At 38.1% G+C, this 27,831-nt stretch overlaps 2 protein-coding genes across 2 annotated transcripts; both read left to right on the top strand.

The window, feature by feature from the left end:
* LOC149039401 (uncharacterized) lies at positions 1-25,850 on the top strand. Its single transcript, XM_089185483.1, has 6 exons — positions 1-121; positions 7,004-7,315; positions 8,355-8,504; positions 24,054-24,059; positions 24,610-25,131; positions 25,298-25,850. The coding sequence occupies exons 1-6, from the start codon at positions 58-60 to the stop codon at positions 25,612-25,614; spliced, it is 1,371 nt and encodes a 456-aa protein (XP_089041609.1). The 5' UTR covers positions 1-57; the 3' UTR covers positions 25,615-25,850.
* LOC149039402 (uncharacterized) lies at positions 18,067-23,455 on the top strand. Its single transcript, XM_089184064.1, has 3 exons — positions 18,067-18,181; positions 22,680-22,936; positions 23,213-23,455. Exons 1-3 carry the CDS (start codon positions 18,118-18,120, stop codon positions 23,453-23,455), a joined length of 564 nt encoding a protein of 187 aa, XP_089040190.1. The 5' UTR covers positions 18,067-18,117.
* Positions 25,851-27,831: the final 1,981 nt, after the last annotated feature.

Below are 27,831 nucleotides of genomic sequence, written 5' to 3'. Positions count from 1 at the left end.
GGAAAAACTCACTCAAACTGTTCGTTGGAATTATAACGCTCGTTTCTTTCTAAGGACATGCTGTCTGTTTTCTACTGCTTCGTTCTCACCGTTTTGGCTTCCCTAATACCGGAAGTACGAGGTAAGATTTTCCTATACCCAATTCACACTAATGCTTAAAAATGTTTTAGAGGTGTTTAGTTAAATTTTTTTTTGAAAATTGTCTTCTTAGCAGCTGCTTAAACCGATGTTTTTCAACTTCGAATTTAGCAGAATGAAAATATAAACTAGTGTTTTCTTGAAACCTATGGAAAATTCAGTTATTCACATCTCTGTTTTAATTCAACCCGGCTGATGTTGTGAATGGGGTATTATTTGTAAATGTTGTCTAAGAACTATTTCAAAGTTTCCTTAATCATCATATAACTTTTTTATTATCATTATCTACATAACTAAGCCTTGAAATATTCAAATTAGTACTTAATACAATAATTATTTCCTTCATCTATACACCTGGAGTAGCATGAGACAACCACGTATTTCAAAGGAGGTTTTTATTTTGTTTTGCAATATTTTTTTGAAAATGACAAAATTCAAATATATAAAATTTTAGGGAACATGGTTTCTGGGCTGAGCCAAAAGGGAAGGTTTACTTTGAATAAACAGTCATTGTCTCTACAATGATGTCCGTGAACCACGTTTAATTTTTGACTTTTTGATGGTACACGATGGATAAAATGACTACTGGCAGACCTTGAAAAAAATGAGCGCCTTAATTTTCGCGCTGTTTGGCTGTTTGGTACAGTTCGGCTTCAAAGTTGATGTAAAGGCTGGTTCCGTTTTTCATTAAACGTAAATCGAGAGATTCATGTACTTGAATGAGTGGGCAGATGAAAGGAATAAGTTATAACCGATCCAGAACAATTTCACTTCACTCATCCAAAACAGGTGATTTCAAGAGAAAAATTTGTTAAACAAATTTTACTCAGTCTCATGTAATCGTAACGGAGACTGATGGCAATGATCGAGTCATTTAGTTCCTTTGGATATTTTAGGTTCAAAAGTATACTTTCAGCCTTTCAGATAGTGTACGATCCAGTACGAGTGTGTAGTCATGAAGATATTACACCGAAGCCGAAACAAATTAGACGAATGATCGCCTCTGCACCGGGAAAAATGAATTGTCGGCGGTATCTCCACTCGATCAATTTCTCGTCCGCTCATTCATTCAAAATTGTCCAGACCTTGAAAAGCTCATAATTTCCCAAAACTTTCAAGAGAGGTTGTCAATAATTTTCGAGAATCCGGCGACAGAAGCAAAAATTCAACTTTTTTTTTTATTTTCTCAAAAAGACCCTTTTGGTGAATCGTTTTCAAAAATAATATTCAAAAGTTCCAGAGAGTTTTTATTTTGGAAAAAAATATGAAAGTTCGAAATCGGCCAAAACGTACCTAATTTGCATAATTTCTATTGGGCTTTTAGTGCATTTTCACAACACTCGTACAAGACAGCGAAAAATTATCTTGGATTCATTTTTTCATAAGTTGTTTTTCATCCCTCGGAGCTTGGAGTAGCTTTGCAACTACATTTCATCTCCAACTGAACTTTCTTTCGTTTGTGACCACCTGCGTAAAGTACACTATATTTTCTATTCCGTTTGTAGGCTGAATTTTGCTATATTTCAGACGACCATAACATAGAGGGTATAAAAATGTACATAAAATAAAAGAGCCCTTTTCAACGAGAAACTCTTCATGTTTATCATGTAAAAATATTATTTTTGGCCCGCGAAAAGCGAGCGCGCCAGACCAAAATATATAGCTTGCAGTTTCACGGAGTTAGGCCATTTTCCTTGCTGTACTCCTACTGCAAATCGCACGCTATTGGGACAAAACTCGACGTGTTTGGTCTCTACTTCAGTTTTGATTCATTGAAATATATCGATTTTAACTTAAAAATTAACCTACCTTTATTGTTAAGTGAACAAACCACCGTTTTAGTTAAAGTTTTTGAGTTGACTTTTCTCCAGTGCTAAATAAACAAATCGCTGTTTACAAAGATACCAGCTCTGTCGACGTGTTTTTAGCTGAAAAATCGATGGGAAAATCGTAGCGTTTCTTTCTTCTGTCTTTTATTATTTTAAAGATTTGATAAAATCAGGAAATAAGGCACTTGTACAAAACCAAAACATTCATTAGTCTACAATTTGATTGTTCATTATCATTATCGCACAGTTCACAATAAGGAAACTGTAGCAGGAGAGGAGATTTTAAATTCACATGCCGCGTGCTTGTTGACCTACAAGTTCCCGAGTGTAACAATTTCGGCTTTTCGGGAAACTCTGCTTCTCTTATTTGATAGGAAATATCAATAGCCCCATAAAATTCATTAACTGCGCCATGTTTCCAGAAAATAAGACTGGAAAATGGTTTTTCCACTTTCCACCATCAAGAAATTCCACGTAGAAATAGTATTTGTAGCGTGACTGCGTGACCTTTCATGAGAAGTAAAAATTGTTTTTCATTTTTTTAAGAAGACACCTCCAGAAAGTTCTTTATCCTTCTGTCATCTTATTTGCCTGTTTTTTGACTGCAAATATCATCTGCATTTGCCATTATTTTCACTGATTGTCATGGCCTTTCCTGCGTGCACGTGCGAACAAGTTCATATACAGCACTCTTTTGAGTTTCTTTGCGTGGTGTCGGGCATAAGTGTGTAGGTCTGGCTCAAAAGATATCTGCGCGCTGCAACACGGGTTTCTATGTTTTCTCCTTTTTCTTTACTTGTATTTTTTTTATTTATATTTTTGTATCACACATGTATGTTTTTTTTATTCCCTCGGCGCGTTCCCTCAGATTTGGAAGTAGGCTATGAAAAGTCAATATTGACCAGAACTGAAACCTTGTCTATCACTATTTGTTTCAAAGAACCCCTGTTATTTATAACTTTATCTCTCAAGAGAATATGTTTTTATTTGCCATTTACTTCCATTAGTACATGAAACTAGGTCCCGATAAGTTTTTTTTGTTTCGTGACTCCCAAAAGCTGTTCGCGACAACATCAGTTGAGAAATCAAAAGCAATTACACCCGAGAAATTCGCTTGTAGCCTTCTACGCGCAGAAGGCAAATCCCAGTAATGAAGCTTTCTAAGACCTCTGTAAACTAGAGACATTACGTGACGTCGAGGGGTCAAATATTTACACTAAATATGTGACCCTCAAACAGATTACGTACTCGTACATGTAACGTCCGAAAAATGTCACGCATGTACAACACCGTAGGCGCACCTGGCGAATTATATCCACTGGCTTCAATAGTAAAGAGACAACTTATTTACTATTTGCATATGAGCAAGCTTATTTACCCTACTTGTAAAAATCCTTGATGAAGTCTACTAATTGTCAGATGAAATGCGTGGGAGATAAATACAAGTTTTTACTTTCTCAGTTCGTGCAGTGAGTTCAACAGAAAAATTAAGCTCACCCTGTCATAATCAATGATTTGATTCCGTAAGTACCAATTTAGGTACATCATTGGGCTTTGATCACAATAATGAAAAAAATGTGCGTTTCCCCACGCTCGCCACATTTATTCTTTGGAAAATTATTTTACTGGAGGGCGATGTCACTTAGCTTGGTGCGTCTTGACTCTGGCCGACGAAAATTATCGAGGTGAACCCCATGAAATTCTTGTCAAATGTTTTATAAACTTTGTCTACCCTTGATTTGCACGCAATAAAAGGCAAATTCCGAACGATATTTCAAAATATTTTATTCACTGGTCAATTTATGACCTGTTTTATAATATTTCATTTTTCCCAGTAAATTTAAGAGAGGGTCAATTTTTTGTGACAGCCAAAGATAGACATCTCTGAAAAGTCTCTGAAACTCTTAAAGAATTTACACTGCCGGTAATATTTTCCTCCTCGCAACAGCGCAACAGACATTGTCAATCCTTTGTAGTGTAGGTTTATCAGTTGTATTACGTCTTCATAGTGATGCCGTATAAGAAATCGAGTGTCTAAAAAGCTCTCAATTCTCGCGCTGGCCAGGGACGGCAAAGCTCACACCTCTAAACTCGTGGGTGTACAGCATAGAAAAAAAAACAAAAAAAACATTTGAGAGACGTCAATGTATCCCAAACATGCGTTTCGTCCGAGAAGAAGCTTATTCTAGTGCGCATTGGCTTATTTGGAGTTTACGAAGGCCGCGATTTCACGATATGCCTCAAATATCGTGCACAACTTGGTATGATATTCAGACCTTCGGGTTTGTAAATGCCAGTATCCTCGTCATAAAAATCGGACACGTAAAGTTGAGAGAGAGGTGAATCTGAAGATGGCAGAAGAAATCAAAGCTGGTGGCGAGTCTTCCTGGTGACAAGGTGACTGTAAACCTAATAGAACGCGTACTGTAACTGCTATCTTAGAGTCAGCAATGAATAAGGAAAAAGGGCAAGAAGAGCGCTTATCTGAACATCAGTTTTCCTAACTAATGATTTGCGACTGAAATGAACTTTATATCATATGATTGCTAGGGATACGCAGGTACTGTAGAGACGCTCACAAAAATAGAAGTGGGCGACCCTCCCTCTGACTTTAGAACCGCGACAAGTTTATAGCGCAGACCAACTGTCACAGTTTGGAGCACCTCAGGGTCTCACTAGGCTCATCGCATTAGAAACCTTCAGTAAACTAATTGTAGAAGTGGGTGGTTATCAGCAACGTACACGGATCCCTGAACGCGGGTCATCGCGAGAACTATATCCAATCCGTCACAGACAGAACAAGAAAGCGAGATATTCTTGCTAAGAGGAAGGATGTATCAAGACGTTTCAGTGATTGGCTGCCATCCAAAAGCACCCTAACAAAGGCAAATACAGTGAAGCTGACAAAAAAATCCGCCTATGAAAAGATCAAGAGAAAATGGACGAAGACCGGCTCGCCATTTTAAAGGGGGTGGTTACGTTCAAGGTTGGACCTCAGGTAAACTTCTGACGAAACATCCCTAACTAGCTAAATGGACTTTGTATGGGCTCTTTGGAAAACACAAAAATTAGCCACCTTTTCTCAGAAAGCAAATAATTATTTCCTAGACATGAGCTGGACAGGGGAGGAAACTAGTAAGGCAACCGCCTCTGATAGAAGGCAGAAGATAAGGAGTGACCTTGTAAATTTAGACGAAGACTGCAGGAGAGGGTACAGCTGCTATTAAGCTAAAAAAAAATAATAAAGATCTTTGCATCTCACTTTTCAAAGTTGTCAAATATTTAGATGAATCGAAAAGTCTAAAAACTCAGTCGTTTATTTGCCTCTGTTGATTGACAAGCCGTCAATCAAATTGACTGATACTTGAGGTGGACATTAACTAAGGATCAAGAAAAATCGGGGGTGGTTATTTGCCTCTGTTGATTGACAAGCCGTCAATCAAATTGACTGATACTTGAGGTGGACATTAACTAAGGATCAAGAAAAACCGGGGGTGGTCTATATCCCCCCGGAAAAAACCAAAACAGAAACCAGTTTGTATTTTTTAGTTTTCGGGTAGATCCTTTAACCTGGCAAAGTTTCGTTGAAATCGGTGAGATTGAATGTAGCACGACTGCCCGGTGCTACATGCCATTTTTCTCGGATTTCTTCGACAATTTTTACCAACAGAATTCTAACCTACAGTTGATTTGAAAATGTATCTAAACAGGTGGACTACATACTGTTTTACAGTGACAGTGGTAGAAATCTACAAAAGCAACCGAGCAAAACACCGAGGTTCATGCACAATTAAGCGAGTATTTTCATGCGACAACTACATGTTCCGAATATTTTAAGTGTGCGAAGATTTTATTTAGCTCACGCTCACGTATTTACAGCAACATTTATAGTTACATGTAATTTACTCCAAAGTTATGCCAGTGGGATAGATTGTAAATTAAAGAACAATATATGCGACGGGCCAATTTCAGGTTAAAAACACGTCGACAGAGCTGTAAACAGTGATTTGTTTATTTAGCACTGGAGAAAAGTCAACTCAAAAACTTTAACTAAAACGGTGGTTTGTTCACTTAACAATAAAGGTAGGTTAATTTTTAAGTTAAAATCGATATATTTCAATGAATCAAAACTGAAGTAGAGACCAAACACGTCGAGTTTTGTCCCAATAGTGTGCGATTTGCAGTAAGAGTACAGCAAGGAAAATGGCCTAACTCCGTGAAACTGCAAGCTATATATTTTGGTCTGGCGCGCTCGCTTTTCGCGGGCCAAAAATAATATTTTTACATGATAAACATGAAGAGTTTCTCGTTGAAAAGGGCTCTTTTATTTTATGTAAATTTTTATACCCTCTATGTTACGGTCGTCTGAAATATAGCAAAATTCAGCGTACAAACGGAATAGAAAATATAGTGTACTTTACGCGGGTGGTTACAAACGAAAGAAAGTTCAGTTGGAGATGAAATGTAGTTGCAAAGCTACTCCAAGGGATGAAAAACAACTTATGAAAAAATGAATTCAAGATAATTTTTCGTTGTCTTGTGCGAGCGTTGTGAAAATGCACTAAAAGCCCAATAGAAATTATGCAAAATAGGTACGTTTTGGCCGATTTCGAACTTTCGTATTTTTTTTCCAAAATAAAAACTCGCTGGAACTTTTGAACATTATTTTTGAAAACGATTCACCAAAAGGTTCTTTTTGAGCAAATAAAAAAAAAGTTGAATTTTTGCTTCTGTCGCCGGATTCTCGAAATTACCGACAACCTCTCTCAAGTCCTATTACATTACTTTCAGCTCTAATTCTCCCTGCACCCCATTTCCAGGACCACCCGTAAAATGGAAGAATTTTCTCCTCCAATCATTTTCTCAATAGTATATTTTGAAGGCTAAATGTTTATATCTTGCAATAAGTCTTTAAAAAAGAGAACAACAGAAGAGCGGGGTGGTTGAAGGTCCCGTTGTTCTAATTATCCAGTGTTCTTAGTCAGCCTTCAGAAAAAAATTTTACTCACTGATTGTCTATGAATTTCGTTTTTCAGGAAAAATGCTGTGGATATTTCGTTATTTTCTTGTCTATGTTTCGTTCACCAACCTTGTAACCGCCGAGGATCAATGCAGGATAGAAATTAACATTCGTGGCATGGCTCTCAAAGGCTTCGTTTTCAAGAGAATGGCAGTAGCAGCTCCTCATATCTGTGATTTCTTATGTGAAAGGGAAATCACCTGCCAGAGCTATAATTTCAACAGAAAAGAACAGATCTGTGAATTAAACAACCGCACAAAGGACGCAAGACCCGAGAATTTCCGCTCGGATCCAGCGAGGTTTTATATTCGTCGTTTGAACGGAAGAGGTAACTATTCAGCCAATAATGTTGGATAATAATTATCAATATTTTGGTTATACGCTCGACTTTGCTTACAGTCCTTGTTTTCTGATCTCCCACGCTCATCGGTATTGATTTTTCTATCATTTCTCAATTCTAATGATGAACGATATTAGTTCTTTCCCTTTTCTTTGTAGTTGCTTTGTAGTTTCCCACCAAAAGCGTAGCTCCAATTAGTGCCGATAGACACACAACCCACAATTCCTCCATTCCCTCTGACGAAGGGCTAGCGGTCTAAACATCTGTTTTGAAACTCTGAACAGTGGCCAACTTAATAATTATAATTGATGATAATTATCAATATTTTGGTCATACGTTCGACTTTGCTTATAGTCCGCGTTTTCTGATCTCCCACGCTCATCGGTATTGATTTTTCTATCATTTCTCAATTCTAATAAGTAACGATATTAGTTATATCCTTTTTCATTGTAGTTGCTTTGTAGTTTCCCACCAAAAGCGTAGCTCCAATTAGTGCCGATAGACACACAACCCACAATTCCTCCATTCCCTCTGACGAAGGGCTAGCGCTCGAAACATCTGTTTTGAAACTCTGAACAGTGGTCAACTTACGTTATCAAGTCACTTGATAGCACCAAATTACCTTGTTATACTCTCCCACCGACGCAGCACCACAGTTTCTTTAGAAACTTACCCCCTTTATTCAGTTTAACTTTTAGTTAACTTCTTCAAAGAACAGCTTTGATGCATGTGTGAAATAGTGATAACAAATTATTTCTTTCTTTCTTCTTTAAAATGATACAAAAAGCTTAAGGTCTGGGAAGAAGATAAAAAAGCTGGTGGGTCTAAAGGAAGGGTTTAAAAGTGAGGGGGGCCCACTTCCCAAGAGAAGGGAGCTTGACAGAGCGTTTAATTTAACTCATTCGAAGGCGGACTTTGAGTGAATGGAATTAGATCCTCATTCTAATTCTCTTGTGCTTTTCACTCTCGGCTTTCGACTTGTGCACCTACATATACTTTATTTTCAAAATTTTTACCTACATACCAGCTCCCTTGGGTTCGATTCCGGAGTTACCAGCAAGTTCATGCCGGGAAATAAAAGCAAGCGAAGGAAAAAATACTGCAAGCCACAAATACTGGCTGGATCCATCTGGCACAGGAAAGGCAGTTTTGGTTTACTGTGATATGAATTTGGAAGGTAAATCATCATTACGTCACTGTTAGTTTCACTTTCTGTTTGAATTGTAGATTCTTTTAAAAGCGTCTCTCTGTGAAAGAAGTGTTTTGTGACAGACTAGTTGTCGCAAAACATTTCTTAGTTGTCCCAAAACACTTCTTAGTTGTCACAAAACACTTCTTAGTTGTCACAAAACACTTCTAAGTTGTCACAAAACACTTCTTCGTTGTCGCAAAACACTTCTTAGTTGTAAGTTGTCACAAAACACTTCTTAGTGGTCACAAAACACTTCTTAGTGGTCACAAACACTTCATAGTCGTCACAAAACACTTCTTAGTTGTCCCAAAACACTTCTTAGTTGTCACAAAACACTTCTTAGTTGTCACAAAACACTTCTTAGTTGTCGCAAAACACTTCTTAGTTGTCGCAAAACACTTCTTAGTTGTCCCATAACACTTCTTAGTTGTCACAAAACACTTCTTAGTTGTCCCATAACACTTCTTAGTTGTCACAAAACACTTCTTAGTTGTCACAAAACACTTATTAGTTGTCACAAAACACTTCTTAGTTGTCACAAGACACTTCTTATTTGTCACAAAACACTTCTTTGTTGTCACAAAACACTTCTTAGTTGTCACAAGACACTTCTTAGTTGTCACAAAACACTTCTCAGTTGTCACAAAACACTTCTTAGTTGTCGCATAACATTTCTTAGTTGTCGCAAAACATTTCTTAGCTGTCGCAAAACACTTCTTAGTTGTCACAAAACACTTCTTTGTTGTCACAAAACACTTCTTAGTTGTCACAAAACACTTCTTAGTTGTCACAAAACACTTCTTTGTTGTCACAAAACACTTCTTAGTTGTCACAAAATACTTCTTAGTTGTCACAAAACACTTCTTAGTTGTCACAAAACACTTCTTAGTTGTCACAAAACATTTCTTAGTAGTCACAAAACATTTCTTAGTTGTCACAAAACACTTCTTAGTTGTCACAAAACACTTCTTAGTTGTCACAAAACACTTCTTAGTTGTCACAAAACACTTCTTAGTTGTCACAAAACACTTCTTAGTTGTCACAAAACACTTCTTAGTTGTCGCAAAACACTTCTTAGTTGTGACAACTGATTGTGAAGACTAAGGAGAGTTTGGCGTCAGGTAAGAAGTGTTTTGCGACAATAAAGGAATGTTTTTGAGACAACTAATTGTGACAACTATGGAAGGTTTGGCGACGAATAAGAGGAGTTTGACGACAGGTACGGAGGGTTTGGCGACAGCTAAGAAAGGTTTAACGACAACTGAGCAGAGTTTGGTGACAATTAAGGAGGGTTTGCTGGCAAATAATGAGAGTCTGACGACAACTAAGATGAGTGGTGCGACAACTTAGCAGTGTCTGGCGACAATTAAGGAGGGTTTCGTGACAACTAAAGGCAGGTTCCAAATCAATCGAAGAAATACTGTTAATAGAAACATAGCCTACCTGCTTGCAGTCCATAACTTCCTCAATATAAACCGTTGCATCTACAAAATAGGCATGGTATCCACGCACTCTTGCCTGAACATAGCATTCAGTTCCTTCAGTTCCATCTCGTCTATAGCAGATTGTGAACGACAACAACAAACTCTGACAAACCTCCATTACTGGAGTCACGACAACAACATACGATTCAATGCCTCTAAATGCAAAGTTCTAACTATAACGCGCAAGAAGAAGCCTTTACTTCAAGACTTTCTTTTAGGCCCTGAAAAAGTACACCACGTGCATGAGGAGAAGGATCTGGGTGTAGTTATCTCGGACAAACTTACCTGAGACTCACATGTACACTTGATTACAGCAAAAGAAAACAAACTTTTAGGTCTGCTAAAGAGATCATGTCCCTTGTTAACTAAAGTGGCAGTAAGGTCCTTGTATTCAGCGATTGTGAGGCCTCACCTTTGTTAAGGAACTGAATGCTGACATTTTGCTCTCTCAGTTTGCTTGTAGGATTGGGAACCTTGGAAAGAGGGAGGGGGGCTGGTACATTATGAATTTGCTTGACTTTTGCTGCGTTTTCAGTTGTTTATTACCAGGACTGCTACCCCTCCCCCCCTCTCCCCCTCTCCCCCTCCCCCTCCCCCCTCCCCCCTCTCCCCCTCTCCCCCTCTCCCCCTCCCCCTCTCCCCCTCTCCCCCTCTCCCCCTCCCCCTCTCCCCCTCCCCCCTCTCCCCCAATGTAATACTATTGCCTTGATTAATGTGGTTAAGGTTAGTTCCATCCATGAATTGATTAAAATGTTCTGCTTGCACATTGATTTCATCTGTTAGTAGTCTATGCAGTATTTAATACTTAGGAACAATTTTTCAGGCCGGTTTTGCAGAAAACACCCGATTTATAAGAACAAAATCAGCCTAAACCACTAAAACACGTGTTCTTTTAAGCAAAGCCAAAAGTAATCGTTACAATTTCTTACTAGTATCATAACCTTTATTCTTTTGTGTATGTGTTATACGAAGGATTTACAGCTGTTTTTACAAATCTTGGTAAGAATGGAACAAAGGGTCCGGACTCAGTTGGCAGTCACTACACAGGTCAGGATCATGACGGACAAGTTACAGTGTCCAGCGGTATTCAACTGTGGACTGTGCCGCACACTGGTGAATACAGAATAGAAACAATAGGTGCCTCAGGAGGGTACGGTGAGGACAGTGTCATCAACGGAGGAAGAGGGGCGCGGATGATTGGAAACTTTATGTTGACCAAAGATGAGAACATTAGTATACTTGTTGGTCAAAAAGGGGAAAGATCGAATTCTTACAAAAATGCTGCCTCAGGCGGAGGAGGCACATTTGTAGTGAGAGAAGACAACAAGCCTTTGATCATAGCCGGAGGTGGAGGAGGAGTTGCTAAAATGACAGAACAACATTCAGGATGTGATGCGTCCATAAACACAACAGGAAATGCAGGGCATAACTCGTCATTCATGTCAGGAGGAAGTAACGGAAATGGAGGAAAAACTGTTAAATCGCACCCTGGTAGGTGAAGAATTTCCTATTTATCACTGCTGAATATTTTTTTACATCCATCAGTATTTCGAACAAAGAGGTGGTACTGGTCGCTCAAATTTGGATTTTTCTCAGAATTACTAAAAGCAATGATCTTTTCAGTAGCTAATGTCAACTGTAAATCTGTTGATTGTAGGCGGTGGTGGTGGCGGCGGCTTTTACAGTAATGGAGAAGACACAAAGATTCCTGTTGGAAATGGTGGAAGGGGAGGTAAAGGATTTCTGGCCGGGGGAGAGGGCGGAGCACATCAGGGTGGTTTTGGAGGTGGGGGTGGTTCTCGTTTTACTGGTGAGATACCTGGAGGCGGTGGGGGGTACTCTGGGGGAAGTGGAGGTGCGAATAAAGAAATTTCTTGTGGGGGAGGGGGAGGTTCTTTCAACAACGGAACAAATCAGCAAAATGAATGTTGTTATAATACTGCTGGACATGGTAAAGTGATCATTACATTTCTTCATTGAAATTCATGGCAGCACTTTCCCTAGCGTGTAGTGGCAATTCTGTTTTGAAGCGCTAATTGATATTGGTTTTTAAACTCAATTGCTTTTAATTTTTTTAGGTCATTATTTAGATTTTATTATTAAGCCGTGTTACGGTAAACAAACAGCGCAACATGTGGTTCTAGAGCCGTTTATATTTGAGGTTAGAATTAAAATTCACAAACAACATTTGCAAGAATAAGTGAGTTTGTGAATTTTTACCGGCCTAACCTTCTCCCCCGGGGGGGAGGGATGGAGTAGGGGAGGTGGAAGGGACGGGGGAAAGGGATGGGGAGATGATGCATGAATATTTAGGTGATAGAAAACAGTGAACAACAGATTCTCCCAACTCTTTATTCAATCAGATTCCTACGCGTTAAAAGCATACAATATTAAGGTGAGGCAAGATAATAGTTTGTAATCTCCAGGGTGAGGACAATGTTAGCTACAAAATACTTTGGCCTATAGAATAAAGAAGATACAAATGCCAAGAGTGTTTAGACTTTAAATAGCGGGCATGGTGGGAAGTTAGTGATAATTGGTCAAATAATAACATATGGGTAATGAAGACTAAGTAATAATTTTGTAGAGAAACAGTTGTGAAGTCAGCTCTTCATATTCTTGTGCATTTAATGTCAATTAATACATATTCACCAATGTAAAGGAATGCAGTCAATCTTTTTTCTCGATCAGCTCAAAACTAAAATTGATTTTCAATAATGATACAGTCAGTGTGACCCGGCTTCCTTAATTTTTTTGCCCGTTCACCTTCTAAATGTTGCTGCGCATGACACTGACTGTAGGCGATGGCACATTCAAGTTCACGCAAAACCTTATTTACTTGTTATATTTGTTTTTCTGCTAACATCTGGAATGTCTTTTCAGGAGGCTCTCGTGCTCTTCGTCACTTAAAGTGGAGTAATGCGCTGTAATTTTCACGTAGTTGGAAAGAATGATTCTGCTTAATAATAGTTGGAAATATATTAAGAACATTCTTTGCTGGTGGATTGACTAACAGTTCCCAAGAATTGTCTCTATGAATTACAGAAAAGAGCAATCACTTTCCCTATATTGTCGATCTATAATGTAGATTTAGTAACCTCTAGTAAAATTTAATAAATTGATATCTGGCTGTCAGTATTTTCATGTTTGTTAGTTAAACCTAAATTATAAAGTCACATCAACAGACAGCAAGGTAAATTTGTGAAAGAATGAAAAAAGTATCTATGTATCTTACAGGAAAGTTCGTGGATCCCCCAACTTTACTCATAGCCTCGTCCTTGATGTTTTTTTTTCGCAGCACACGAAAACCAGCCTTGACTGAAGGTCTTTGCAGGGTAATCGAAAATTGTATGATGTATGGATATTTAGGTGATGGAAAACAGTCAACAACAAATTATTTTCTATGACAGCCTTGTATAGCAGGAGATTCCTGACGACGGCTATAAAAAGCGTTGCGAATTGTTTGAGGCCTTCCAACGCAGTTTCTGATTAGACTTCTGATTAAGCAATCGGAAGATAGTAACTAAATAATTCACGCACACTTTTCACAAGACATTCGTCACTCATTACATGTGTCTCCTTTACTGAACTTAACTTCAGCGGAATACAACGAAGGTACAATTAAGTAGAAAGTCAAATTCGCTGAATTGGTTGTGAGTTGCTATATAAAAACTCAACCTTGTAGATACGGCTAATCATTTACTTGCACAAAATGAAAACAATTGAATCGAGACAGTTGCTGCATGGTGAAAATTTCTATACAGCAGAAATGATGAATACTTTGCTATGAAAATTTCACATGTAGTCAAATATGACGTGAAGTGAGGCCTGGACGGGGCCCTTAATCCAATAAAATCAAAATTCAATTCCTGATAACGCATAACTCTTCAGATAAACAAAGGGGTAAGTTTCCAAAGAAACTGGTGTTGTGTCGGTTGGAGATTATAACAGGGTAGTTTGGTATTAACAAGTGAGTTGATAACGTGAATTGGCCACCGTAAAAAGTTTAAAAGTTAACGTCTTGAGCGTTAGCCCTTCGTCAGAGCGAATGGAGGAATTGTGGGTTGTGTGTATTTTTATATGTAAAACATTGAGTTACGCTATTGGTGGGAATATGGTGACGAGAAAACAAAAATAAATTAGTTGAACGAAAGGCGCTCGTTGATACCGAGGGGATTTAGAGTTTTGCGGCTTTCCGAACTGCCTAGATGGACGGAAAGGCCGCATACTGTCATATGGTGCTCAGAATGATTAGGGAGATTTAATTAAATTACTTTTTCAAATGTATTGAAATGAATGCGATTTATTCAGACAGAACGCCATTAATATCCGTTCAGTTTAATCAAGTTTCACCAACCAACAAGGTCCCAGAGGAACTAATTCAGCCGTGACAACTACTAACAACCACATAAATAAACAAAGAAGGCGCCCAATTTGAACGCAGATAAAAATTCAGCTCTCTTAGTTGCCTGATTTTGTCCTTAAAAGTGTAAAACTCACAGTAGCTATTCGCTGGGATTATAACGGCTGCTTTTTTTTCATTTGTTTTCCCTAATACCAGAAGGACGAGGTGAGATTTACCTACAGTTCTATCCTAGTTATGCCTGAGTAATATTTCAAAGTTTACCAAGGCGATATATTACTTTTTGATTTTCTTTATTGAGATAACTAAGCCTTGAAATATTCGTACAAGTTTCTCGGCTTCCACTGGAATTGAATATAATATATCGTTTCATTTAAATACATACCTGGACTGGCACAGTACAACCTACGAATTTTGCAAGAAGTTCATACGTCTTTGAAGTTATTTTGTAACACAGATTTTGGATACAACAAGTTTACAAACGAACAAATTTTATGAAACGTGGTTTTTTGGAGTAACCAAAAGCGAAAGTTTACTTCAGAAATACAAAAATACAGTCACTTTCTCTACAAAGAAGTCAATTGAATCGAGTTTTTTGACATGTTCGATTATACGCGACGGATGGGTTTGACTACTGACATATTTTCGTTTTTGTTTAAAGTTGAGAGTCAACTAAAATATCACGACTTGGAGTTAGATGAAAAGTTACAAAGCAGTGAGAGATTTCAATTCTTGTGATGAAATTGTCTGATACGTCAAAACGAGACAAAATATGCTGTTTTCTCAAAAAAAAGAAAAGAAAAACAAACAAACAAACCGCAGTGGCAATTAAATATGTCATCTGTGGCAAAGTCCGGCTGGCTTTTTGTACAATTTGGTTCTTGAGTTGATCTAAAGGTTGGTTCACAAAATCTGCATGGAGGACTTAATTCGTATATTCTAGAAAGTTGGTCAAACTAAGGCATGAGTTATCTATGATCCACCGCTGAAACGATGTTCTAACCAAAAGGTTGATTTTGATCGGAAATTTATTAAAATTTACTCAGTCTTGGTTCATCAAAACGAAGATTGTTGACTTTCGATTCTACAAGCAACATGAGACAGTTTTTTAGTTAAAAAAACATTGCTTTTAAGCTCTTAGATTCTTTTGGATGACAGATGACTGCATTTAACATTTTGATATTTGTTGTTCCTGTTACACCCAAGTTGGCAATCTGTAGCGCGCGTAATACTCGAATTAATTGTAGGTCTCGCACGACATCCCCGTGACAAAATAAAACGTGTGGTAGAGGAAATAACTACCCTCGTGAGGCTTTGGTACAGTAAATCAAGTCAAAGAAAACACCAAATTGGTGAATGGGTATAAAGGTAGGACCTACAAATGATCTTTCTTCTATTCAGGGAATCTTTTGAGCAATGTTGCATCACGGAATAGAGCGCAAATTTATTTTATCTCATATGGAGCGATTAAGTTCAATCAGAGTGTAAGCTTTGTGATCCAGTTAGGTGTTAAGTGTAGTGGGACGGAATCGAAATGCAGTCAGCTTTATGATCATGTGTGAGGTGACTGAGTGGAAAAATAAAGCAACTTTTGTTTTTATTTAAAGAGAAATCGAGTCTAAACAAAACAGAAGCCTGGTAGTTAAGTTTGAATTATGAAATAATCACAGAGCATAAGCTTTGTGGATCTATTAATTCAGGAAAAAGTAAACATTGAATAAATACGAACAAAAACATAAGATTAATAATAACGTGTAGACTGAGTATCAAAAAAGCATGAGCCTTGTGATCAAACAAAGAACGATACTAGATAACATGAAGAACGTGCCAATAAAGTTCTTGTCACTTTGTCGGTTCATCAATCGACAAACTTGAGAACTTTCATGATTTAACTAGTTACATATGAACGTTAATGAGAGTCCTGACATTTATATAATCGACAGATTATAAACTAGTTAGTCCATAATCTGTTGATTCAACTTAATTGTTCAGTGATGTTTTTACTCTTTACAAGACCACGCCTCGTCATTAGATTTTCTTGAGAAGTCAAACTCCTCTCTATTGATGTATGAAATTTCCTCTTATCATTGCACGTTGTTCTTCGTCATTTCTCTCCTTCGCTTTATGATTATGATGGGTTCACAAAGCTTAATTTTCAAGCAATATCAATCGAAATATAAAGATCTAATCTAAGAAGGCAAATGGAAATCAATCCCTCATAACAAAGGAATATCTTAAAGTGCATCCCCTTCCCTCCCCACCCCCCATGGGCTCTTGAGCCCTCGTGTAACGATGTCTATTATCTTTGAGAACAAAACAAAAAGGAAGTAAAAAGAATTGTGACAATCAAGAACAGTTTATTTGATCAGATCATTAACAATGTTTTTCTTTCCTTAGAACATAACATAAACGTGGTACTTTGTTTTAAAAACTTGCAAGAAAATCGATAAAACCCAAGATATAAAACTATAAAAAAATTGACATATCACCTTCGCTGTGCATAGCAAACATATTTTAGGGCATCTTGAATCTATAAAAAATAATTCAACACTCGCATGATTTTTGTCTCTTAAATGACAAAAAGGAAAAAAAGAACTTGCTAAATTTGAGAGTAATTCATCAAAATATGAGTCACTACGTAACTGAATTGCAAGAAAGAAAATAACCTCTTGTAATGCAGAATTTTAGGTGCGGCAAATGTTTCGTTGAAAATCAATCTGACTAAGGTAGTGTAATTTAACCATCAATAATATTGGTAGAGATCTTCATAAAAGTGACAAATTTGTACTGTGGACCGTAAGGTAGGGGGACCGCTTCTCCTGGATCAGTAATCTCGTTTCCTTGTTAGTCACAGCAGGTTGTCCGAGCTTTTGGGACCACAATCTACCTGGGGGGTGGGGGGGGGAGGGTGCTTTTGGGACCACAATCTACCTGGGGGTTGGGGGGGGGAGGGTGGAGGGCGTAAGTCAAACATGTACGAACTTGTACGAATGACACTTGATAACATGAAAAATTAGCTTCACCTCACAGTCAAAAAATAAGAAATAAATCTAAGAATAAAAAACAAACTATCCGTTAGCCGCCAACCCCAAAATTTCGGAACATCAACTTGTTGTGGTAAACGGTCGTCTTTATTTTACGCTCAAGAGTGGGCGAACAAGGAATGCGCGTAAACAGTCGGTAAAGTGCGGTGGCCCACAACTGTCATGGCAAAAGAAATAACCTCGTGGCAAAAGAAATATTAATGTCCTCACGGCATAAAAGAGGGCGTGGGGTCCGGGACGAGCTGTCGAGGTGCACCATGGGATAAGAAAATGCAGTAAAGGGGTCAGCGGCTGATCATCACTTCCCGCCATTTCTCTCGTCGTGAGTCTCTTCCTTTTGCCCCGAGGTTATTTCTTTTGCCGTGACAGTTGGGGGCCACCTTAATAAAGACTATTATTAACTTCCTCGTACGTCGCACTCATACGGATATAATTAAGCCAGAATAAAACAACACATGAAGGACATCTTCCTCTGTTTTTATTCAAATTACAGGCCATTGACATGCATTAAGTATAATTAAGTTTCACCAATCAACTGGTTCACAGGGAAACTAATTCAGTTCTGAACCACATAATCAGACATAGGAGGTGATGTATTTGAACCAAAATAAAACTGCAGCGTCTCATTTCGCTAAATGTTTATCTTAAGGAGGAAAACTCACTCAAGCTGTTCGCTGGAATTATAACGGGTGTTTTTTTCTGAGAACATGCTGTCTGTATTCTACTGTTTCGTTCTCACCGTTTTGGCTTCCCTAATACCAGAAGTACGAGGTAAGATTTTGCTATACCCAATGCACACCAATGCTGTTTTGTTAAACATGGTTGAAAATTGTCTTCTTAGCAGCTGCTTAAGCCGATGTTTTCAAGTTCAAATTTAGCAGAATTAAAATATAAATTAGTGTTTACTTGAAACCTATGGAAAATTCAGTTATTCACATATCTGTTTTAATTCAACCCGGTTGATGTTGTGAATGGAGTATTATTTGTTGTCAAAGAACCATTTCAAAGTTTTCTTTATCATCATATGTTTTTTTGTTATCTTTATCTACATAACTAAGCCTTGAAATATTGACATAAGCATCTCCTACTAGTACTAAAGACAATAACAATTTTATTCATCTACATACCCGGAGTGGCATGAGACAACCAAAATATTTTAAAGAAAGTTTTAATTTTGTGTTGCAATACTTTTTAAAAATTACAAAATTGAAAGAAATAAAATTTTAGGGAACATGGTTTCTGGGCTGAGCCAAAAGGGAAGGTTTATTTTGAATAAACAGTCACTGTCTCTGCAATGATGTCCGTGAACCGCGTTTAATTTTCGACTTTTTGATCCGACACGATCGATAAAATGACTACTGGCAGACCTGTTTGTTGATATAAAGGCTGGTTCCATTTTTCATAAAACTTAAGTCGAGGGGTTCATGTACTTTAATGAGCGGGCAGAAGAAGGGATTTAGCTATTATTGATCCACCGCAGAAAGAAAGTTTAAAATTAACCTGCGGAATAATTTCTCTTCACCCAACCAAAACAGGTGATTTCGACAGAAAAATCTGCTAAATAAACTTTACGCAGTCTTGTGTGATCGTAACGGAGACTGATGGCAAAGATCGAGTCATTGAACTCCTTAGGATATTTTAGGTTCAAAAATATACTTTCAGCCTTTATAGTGTATGATCCAGTACGAGTGTGTAGTCATGAAGATTCCCCACATGAAAATTCCCCACATTTACTTAAACGATCTGACCACTAACGTTTCTCTCTGAATTCTCTCTGAATTTATTAAGGAGCGGAAACTTGAAGAGGCATTCAAAGGAAATTTGTTTGCGACTAGTTAGATGCTGTTTGAAATGGTAAAATTGCTAAAAACATAACATAACATTCATAACATTACCAGAATTTCGAGTAATGGATCATATTTCAAGCCGAACGACTTTTATAATTAAATATTGCAGAGCACTGTACGGCGTTAAAAAATATTCTTAAATATTTAAGCTTTCCGCGAAGATAATCATCTTCCCACGCTCTTAGAAGTTTGAAAACAATCATTAAAACGGTTTCGTTTTGAGATTTTCGAAAATAAAATTTCGGGCAAATTTAAGTACCCCAAAAAAAACTTCAATACAGACTCATTGACTTATTGTTCATCCAATCAAATTAGTACGTGTGGTGTCCCCCAAGGCTCTATTGTTAGTCCTTTGTTATATACATTATATATGATCTTCCTTATGCATCTAAATTAACACAGCCTCTGCTTTTTGATGATGACACCAGTATCTTTTATTCTCACTCAGATCCCGATTATTTAGAGTCCGTTCTCAATGATGAAGTGTGAAATCTTGACATTTGGATGAAATGCAATAAGCTTTCGGTAAATTTTAAGAAAACAAGTTACATTATCTTTAAATCGAGGCAGAAGAAACTTGGTTAATCTTTTTCCCTATCCTTTGGAAATCAGACATTGAAACAAGTAAATGAAACAATATTCTTAGGTGTTTATATTGATGAGCATTTAAGAAGGAAACCTCACATTAGCTTCGTAGCTAAACAAATCCTCAGCCGGTATAATATTTAGGGCTAGATACTATATTTCATCTAATACCAAGCTTACTCTGTACTATACATTAATTTACCCACATATCACTTACTCTTATTCAACCTGGCCGTCCACACATGTGACCAACTTAAATGGAATGTTTTATTTACAAAAACGTGTCGTGCGAGCTATTATCAACTCAGACTATCGAGAACACACTACCCGCATATTTGCTTAATTGGACATTTTAGTTATTTTCTAAGTCAAAGCATTGCAAATAGCAAAACACATGTTTTATTATCATAATCAACTATTGCCCCCGATGTTTCTCAGCTTGTTACAAGAATATCCAATTGCTATCGACCACGTAACTGTCGTACTAATCTTAAACTATTTACAATACTCTACCAATCGAAGGCCTAAAATTCGGAATTCTCTCGTAATATCGATCACTGGTTTGACCAGCTTTTTTACTTTTAAAAGAAAGATCATTTAATTTTTTAAATAAAATGAATCCGAATTGGCCAAGCCGCATATCCACAACTTAATTACAAACATATTGACAACAGAGGTGGCCTCCCCTATAACCCTGGTGGTTTCTTGAAAGTCTCCTCGCCCTACCATACTGTTAAACCTGTTTAAATATTATATCTTAAGTTGCCAATAAATGGTGATGATGATGATGATGATGATAAAATTGTGCGAAAGCCTTTCGTAGGTCCCTTAAGAAAAGTGAAATTTTTGGTGCCTAAGCAATATCGAGCTGAAAATCAAAACGAATTGTAATTTGACGAGCCGGTTGTTATGGTGAAAAGTTCCTGCAAAGTAGACCCAATGTGTAATGTGTGTAATCCCCCTCCCTCCCTTGCAATCCACCTCTTCGACTTAACAACAAACGGAAACTGAAAGCGTGTCAAGAAAGAATTACAGTCGACGACATTATTGAAAATTGGACCCACGAAATAGCTGCAAAACTACCTCTAATGCAACAATGATTTCGTTTAAACCATCAGTAATTGTCATATTTTTTTAAGAAAATATCGAGGTGTTACATCTTTGTGAAAACGGTCGTCGGACAAGGATAGCGTATATATATATATATATATATACGTTTATATATATGTTTCATTTTTGGTAGCCTTTGTTTATTAATATAACTAAACCTTGAAATATTCATACAAACTACTCCTAGAAGTGTTAGATATAATAAATTACTTCAGTCAAATAGTTCTCCCTTGGATAACATGAAACAACCTACACATTTACGAGGAGTTCACACATCGTTTGAATTCAATTTGCACTTTATGGTCATTATTTGAAAGCAACAAGATGGCGAAATCAGAAGCGAAAGTTTACTGTAGAACCAGTAATCACGTCTTTTTCTTAACAATGTTGTCCGTGCACGTTTACAACTTTTGGATCCCACGCAATCAGGCCTTTGTATCTCCACAACGAGAAAAAAATAACTTTTCATGGAAAAATGTCTCAAAGCCTACCTTAAACTTATCTATTAAAACTTGGCGTTTGGTGAAATTTAGCTCCAGATAGAGGTGGTGCTGAGGTTGATTGAAATTTTCCAAACCTAAATCGAGGACTTTGTGTATTGCAGGTAGCCTTTACAGAAAGGAAGTTCTAAATTAGCTTGGGCGCAATTTTACTCTTCATACACGCACACACACACACCCATACGTTTATTGTTACTCCCATGAAGGAAAAACTATTTGTCAAACAAATTTTGCGTAATCCTGTTTGATCAGAACGGAGGTCGTTGAAAGTCGATTCGGTTCTAAGTTTTCTAGGTGGAAGAAGAAAAATAGCGAAGACAATCCGTATAAAAGATTTCAACTTTTTTACCAACTCAAATAAACATAGGCATACGTAGCGTACAAGAGTCATTTTTTCGGCTGAGCAGATTAAGATGGGGCACTTTGTGTCGATTCGGTTCTAAGTATTCTGAGTGTGAGAAGAAAAACAGTGAAGACAATGGCCGTTTTTATACTCGATGACGCGTTACCCGTCCAGTCGGATAACGCGTCTCTTAAGTTATTCGTCTGATGTAAAGACGGGACGAACAACATGACGAGCAACAAGAGACGAATAATGAGAGATTTTTGGCGGTAAAATTCAAGATGGCGGCCCTGCTGGAACTTGTAAAATTGTTTTCCTGTGAAAGAAAAGCTGAAGAAGAGTTTTTAAGTTGCCAATATAAAATGAACGAAGAAATGTTTTCTTCTTTGAATTCTTCGATCGACATACGTTCCTCAAGAACCTTCTTTATCTCCTCGAAAACAGTTTTGTTTGCAGTCTTCGTCAACGCAAATTTGTCCAGTTTGTAACCAAAGTCGTTTTCCTCGTCTGGCAGGACGAAGGTAAAGTACTTCAGCTCTCTTTCTGTCCATGAACGACTTTGCTGTTTCGTACCTGCATCAGCTGCAGCCGCCATGTTGTTATGTTTGGCGTTTAACCGCCAGCGTTTTTGCAACACGGTCTCATTAATTTTTAGCGTTGGCTTTGGCAATCGATCAAAATAGCTTAGATCTTCAAGAGGGAGATAAAAACTGAATCGATTAGTCGGAAGATACGTTATAAACAATCGACAGGTGACAGTAGAAGAATCGCAAAGCCAAAAGCCAAAGCAATAATTTAGAAGAAAAAGTGCTTTACAGTTCGAGTTTAAGAGAGGTGCTCAATACTGCATAGCAACTTTCCAACTTTACATAATTGTTTTCCAGGTAACTGCCGCAGTTTATTGTTTACTACTTTTCCTAAACCTGGCTTCCGGTTGGAGAATCACACGCTTCGAACTATTGAAGTTGTTAACGAGGATCTCTGCAGATTCCAATGCTACCTGGAACCTAACTGCGTCAGTTATAACTTCTGTGAGATAAAACAGTTGTCTGGAAAACATGAGTGTGATCTGAATAACGCGACTATTGAACATGATGAAGACCTGGTGAAAAACGAAAGTTACATTTACCGCGGAGCAGAGGTGAGGATCAATTCTATGAGGGAAAAGTAATACTCTTTGTACGGGAAAGCTCTGATACGAAATCAAGGACATCCCAACCTCTCCTACTAATTTAAATAACCCTCTCGCAACGGGAATAAATGTAACGCGAACATCCACCAAACCTAGCCCAAAAAATGGGACGGCACGCATGAGACATACGCACACTATTGCAAGTGCGGACGATAAACACACGGGAAGAATTTGTTAGCCTTCTTAAACATCATTTAAAATTTCTCTCTTCCTTTCTTCCCTAAGAATGCTTGTAAGCAAAATCCCTGCAAGAATAACGCAACATGCCAAGCTGGGTTTACAGACAGAGACTATCAGTGTTTGTGCGTGGATGGATCTGGATTTAAAGGCCATAACTGTGATGAGGGTAAGGAATCTTATACTTTTATTAGTATAGCTAATCACATGATTTCGAGTGAAATTTGGGATAAATCAGCACGAGTATATTTTGAAAGGCCAATCAAATTTCACGAGCCTGTACGCTCGTAATCTTCTGCGTCTTTCGCACGCAATGTTGCACTGGTTTAACTCCTTGACAGTTCTATTCAGGGGGATCGCTGTATACTTTCATAGCCGTTTCTGGAAGCCAGACTTTTGACCAGTTAATTGTCCTTCGTTAGATGCTTTCATTTTTAGCATTCGCCCTAAAACTCTGAATTAAAACATTGTTGCTTTCTCTTCACTTGTCAGCCATTTTGTTTCGTTGTGCTTACGCGACTTACCTGTCAATCAGTTTGATTTTAACTTTCTGCATTGTGTGGGATAAATTGACGTGCTCTCGGCCGATGAGCATGCTGAAATTCTTGCACGTGTTTTATTAAAGAAACATGATGTACTGATAAGTGACAAGTTTCGCACGCTCCTCCCCAAAACTTTATTTCTTTTGGGTGATTGGGCAGACTTATTTGAAAGGGATAAGCACCATACAACCGCTAGCATCTCAATAGTATGAAAGTCTCAGAACATCACAGCAGATAGCCTTTGCTTTGAAGTTTGCGAGAAGAATGATATAGAATAGCACAAGCCATTCAAAATACAAAAGACGATTTATCTGAATAGTTGTGTTGCTGCTCATGGTTCATTTTAGAACCTGGTTCATCGCTTTTTTGCTTTTACTCCATTAAGTCTCAAGTTTTTCAATCGCGTCTAAAGTTTGAAACAGAAAACAACGGTTTCCGGTTAGCGACATCAATCGACTTCGAGGGGCGCTCTTTTGCTTCTTGTTTTTCTTTCAGGATTTTTTTTAAAAGCCTGGTTTGCATACTTTGCTACCTTCTGCCGCTGAATTTTTCTCAAATTTAATTTCATTGCTTTGCATTTGGTGCATTTTCACCTCTGACTCTGACATTTAGATTTCAGTAGGTCGTAAGTGACTGAGTCAATAACGTAGCCTGAAGAAAATGGAAACCTTGGTATTCTTGCGGTCACAGGAGCCGTTTGGGCCGTACTTTAACTCTTATATCTTCTAATGAAGCCAGCTTTTGGTAGCATATTCGGACATTTTAGTCCAAATAGTTTTTTTTAAAGAATGGCTGTTTATCAGCGTTCTTTCCAACCGCGGCCCTGAGTAAAAGCAATGTTGGCAAAGCCAAAAGTAATTGTAACAATTTCTTACAAGTATCATAACTTTGATTTTTACGAAGGATTTAAAGCTGTTTTTACAACTCTTGGTAAGAGTGGAACAAAGGGTCCAGACTCAGTTGACAGTCACTACACGGGTCAGGATCATGACGGACAAGTTACAGTGTCCAGCGGTATTCAACTGTGGACTGTACCACACACTGGTGAATACAGAATCGAAACAATAGGAGCTTCAGGGGGGTACGGTAAGGACACTGTTATCAAGAACGGAGGGAGAGGGGCTCGGATGATTGGAAACTTTATGTTGACCAAAGATGAGATCATTCGTATACTTGTTGGTCAAAGAGGGGAAAAAGCTTATGCTAACAAAAAAACTGGCTCAGGCGGAGGAGGCACATTTGTAGTAAGAGGAGACAACAAGCCTTTGATCATAGCCGGAGGTGGAGGAGGAGTTGCTAAAATGACAGAACAACATTCGGGATGTGATGCGTCCATAAACACAACAGGAAATGCAGGGTATAACTCGCCATTCCTGTCAGGAGGAAGTAACGGAAATGGAGGACAAACTGATAAAACGCACTCTGGTAGGTGAAGAATTTCCTATTTACAACTGCTGAATTTTTTTTGCATCCATCAGTATTTTGGACAAAGAGGTGATACCGGTCGCTTAAATTTGGATTTTTTTCAGAATTACTAAAAAGCCATGATCTGTTAAGTTGCTAATGTCAACTGTAAATCTCTTGATTGTAGGTGGCGGTGGCGGCGGCTTTTACAGTAATGGAGAAGACTCACAGAAATCTTTTGGAGGGGGAAAGGGAGGTAAAGGATTTCTGAACGGGGGAGAGGGGGGAGCATATTGGGGTGGGTTCGGAGGTGGGGGTGGATATCGTGGAGTCCGTGAGTTACCTGGGGGAGGGGGAGGGTACTCCGGGGGAAGTGGAGGTGCGAATAAAAATATTTCCTGTGGGGGAGGGGGAGGTTCTTTCAACAACGGAACAAATCAGCAAAATGAATGTTGTTATAATACTGCTGGACATGGTAAAGTGATCATAACATTTCTCCACTGAAATGCATAGCAGCACTTTCCTTAGCTTGTAGTGGTATAATTCTGTTTTGAAGCGCTAATTGATGTCTGTTTTTAAACTCAATTACTCATAATTTTTTTGGGTCATTATTTAGATTTTGTTATTAAGCCGTGTTACTGTAAGACAAACAGCGCAACATGTGGTTCTAGAGGCCTTTATATTTGAGGTTAGAATTAAAATTCACAAACAACATTTGCTAGAATAAGTGAGTTTGTGAATTTTTAGTGAACTTACCTTCTCCCCCGGGGAGAGGGATGGGGTAGGGGAGGGGGAAGGGGGGAAGGGGGGAAGGGACGGGGGGAAGGGATGGGGAGAATAAAGCATGGCTCGTACGTTCTCAGTTGTATGATGCATGAATATTTAGGTGATAGAAAACAGTGAACAACAAATTCTCCCAACTCTTTATTCAATCAGATTCTTACGCGTTAAAAGCATACAATATTAAGGTGAAGCAAGATAATAGTTTGTAATCTCCGGGGTGAGGACAATGTTGGCTAAAAATTACTTTGGCCTATAGAATAAAGAAGATACAAATGCTAAGACTGTTTAGACTTTAAATAGCGGGCATGGTGGGAAGTTAGTGATAATTGGTCAAATAATAACATATGGGTAATGAAGACTAAGTAATAATTTTGTAGAGAAACAGTTGTGAAGTCAGTTCTTCATATTCTTGTGCATTTTATGTCAATGAATACACATTTAACAATGTAAAGGTATACAGTCAATCTTTTTTTCTCGATCAGCTCAAAACCAAAATTGATTTTCAATAATGATACAGTCAGTGTGACCCGGCTTCTTTAATTTTTTTGCTCGTTCACCTTCTAAATGTTGCTGCGAATGACACTGACTGTAGGCGATGGCACATTCAAGTTAACGCAAAAGCTTACTTACTTGTTATATTTTTGTTTTTCTGCTAACATATGGAATGTCTTTTCAGGAGGCTCTCGTGCTCTCCGTCACTTAAAGTGGAGTAAAGCGCTGTAATTTTCACGTAGTTGGAAAGAATGATTCTGCTTAATAATAGTTAGAAATATATTGAGAACATTCTTTGCTGGTGGATTGACTAAAAGCTCCCTAGAATTGTTTCTAGGAGTTACAGAAAACCTTTCAGGAATTACTGCATTCAGAAAACTAAAATGTCTAGATCCATCAATGATTCCTTTGCCAGCTTAAGTCAAAGTATGGTTACAAGAGTCAATTTGATTGACAAGCTACATACTGATTTTGCTAATTGATCTGTTTTATAAGCATCTCATCTTACATGCTGACATGGAGATTTTCTGTTTAGTTAAATCGTTCGCTGGTGGAACTTGTGGGTTTAGTTATCGAGAAGACCAAGTCGTTCCCTTGCGTGATTGTTAAAAAGACATTTCAAGTCACTTGCGGAGTTGCAAGTTTTCAGATCCAGAAAATGAAGTTGATCTTGTTTTGTCGCGTGCCGGCATCTTCGAGACGCCAAAAGATATTGATGATTTTACAAATTGCCCTTCTCACAGATCAAATCTCGGTGTTGGGTGGAATCGTGGTTCCAATAGCAGATGTAGGCTGCCAAAAGAAATGTTCGGCCATGGTAAAGGTAGGGTTAAGTCGATCCCAAAAGCTGATAGGGGAATTGGCAAGCGTGTATCACAGATAGTACTCAAGATGTCTGGAAATTTCGTACAATCTGGCTGCAGTAAGTAGGCTATTTACCACCGTGAGCAAAATTACGCGTGACATCAGACTTAAGTTTCGATTGGGAATTGGTCAATAGGCTACCAAAAATTCAGACAGAGGCGGATTTTCTGAACTAATGTCTGAACACTTTGTTGGCTTTCCGCCGTCTAGGGGGACGCGTGATTATGTACACGGTGGTAAAGGCCCTTCCGCACTAGCAACTAGACACTGACAAAACTTGTTTCTCTTCGCCAAAAATCACATCGGAATTTGTCCTTGCTAAATATCAAGTGTGCTGCACGTATCGGCATCCCCGGGGGACCCTTAACATAACAGGGCGGGGATGCGCGCCTAGAATTTCAAAAACGACCGCTCTAAAATTATAAAAGGTACTTAAGTCTTATCCGTGTGGGAGTAACAACAATTAGCCTGTAAAAACAAGTGTTTATGTCCTTTTCTGTCTTTTTCAATGCTTCCCTCGCTCCTACAGAGGATTCATACAAATATGAGAGCCGTGCCGCGTTTACATTGTACAGGTAGAAA

Source organism: Pocillopora damicornis, chromosome 10 (genome assembly GCF_964200805.1).
Source record: "Pocillopora damicornis chromosome 10, jaPocDami1.2, whole genome shotgun sequence".
Taxonomy (NCBI): Eukaryota; Metazoa; Cnidaria; class Anthozoa; order Scleractinia; family Pocilloporidae; genus Pocillopora; species Pocillopora damicornis.
This window is presented reverse-complemented; position numbering and strand designations above follow the sequence as displayed.

Excerpts from the sequence above, each read along its gene's own strand:
- LOC149039401 (XM_089185483.1), top strand. The coding sequence starts at position 58 with ATGCTGTCTGTTTTCTACTGCTTCGTTCTCACCGTTTTGGCTTCCCTA. Across the intron at positions 7,316-8,354 it reads TCGTCGTTTGAACGGAAGAG|CTCCCTTGGGTTCGATTCCG; the intron begins GTAACTATTCAG and ends CCTACATACCAG. Across the intron at positions 25,132-25,297 it reads AACTGATAAAACGCACTCTG|GTGGCGGTGGCGGCGGCTTT; the intron begins GTAGGTGAAGAA and ends TCTTGATTGTAG.
- LOC149039402 (XM_089184064.1), top strand. The coding sequence starts at position 18,118 with ATGCTGTCTGTATTCTACTGTTTCGTTCTCACCGTTTTGGCTTCCCTA. Across the intron at positions 18,182-22,679 it reads CCTAATACCAGAAGTACGAG|GTAACTGCCGCAGTTTATTG; the intron begins GTAAGATTTTGC and ends ATTGTTTTCCAG. Across the intron at positions 22,937-23,212 it reads ACATTTACCGCGGAGCAGAG|AATGCTTGTAAGCAAAATCC; the intron begins GTGAGGATCAAT and ends TTCTTCCCTAAG.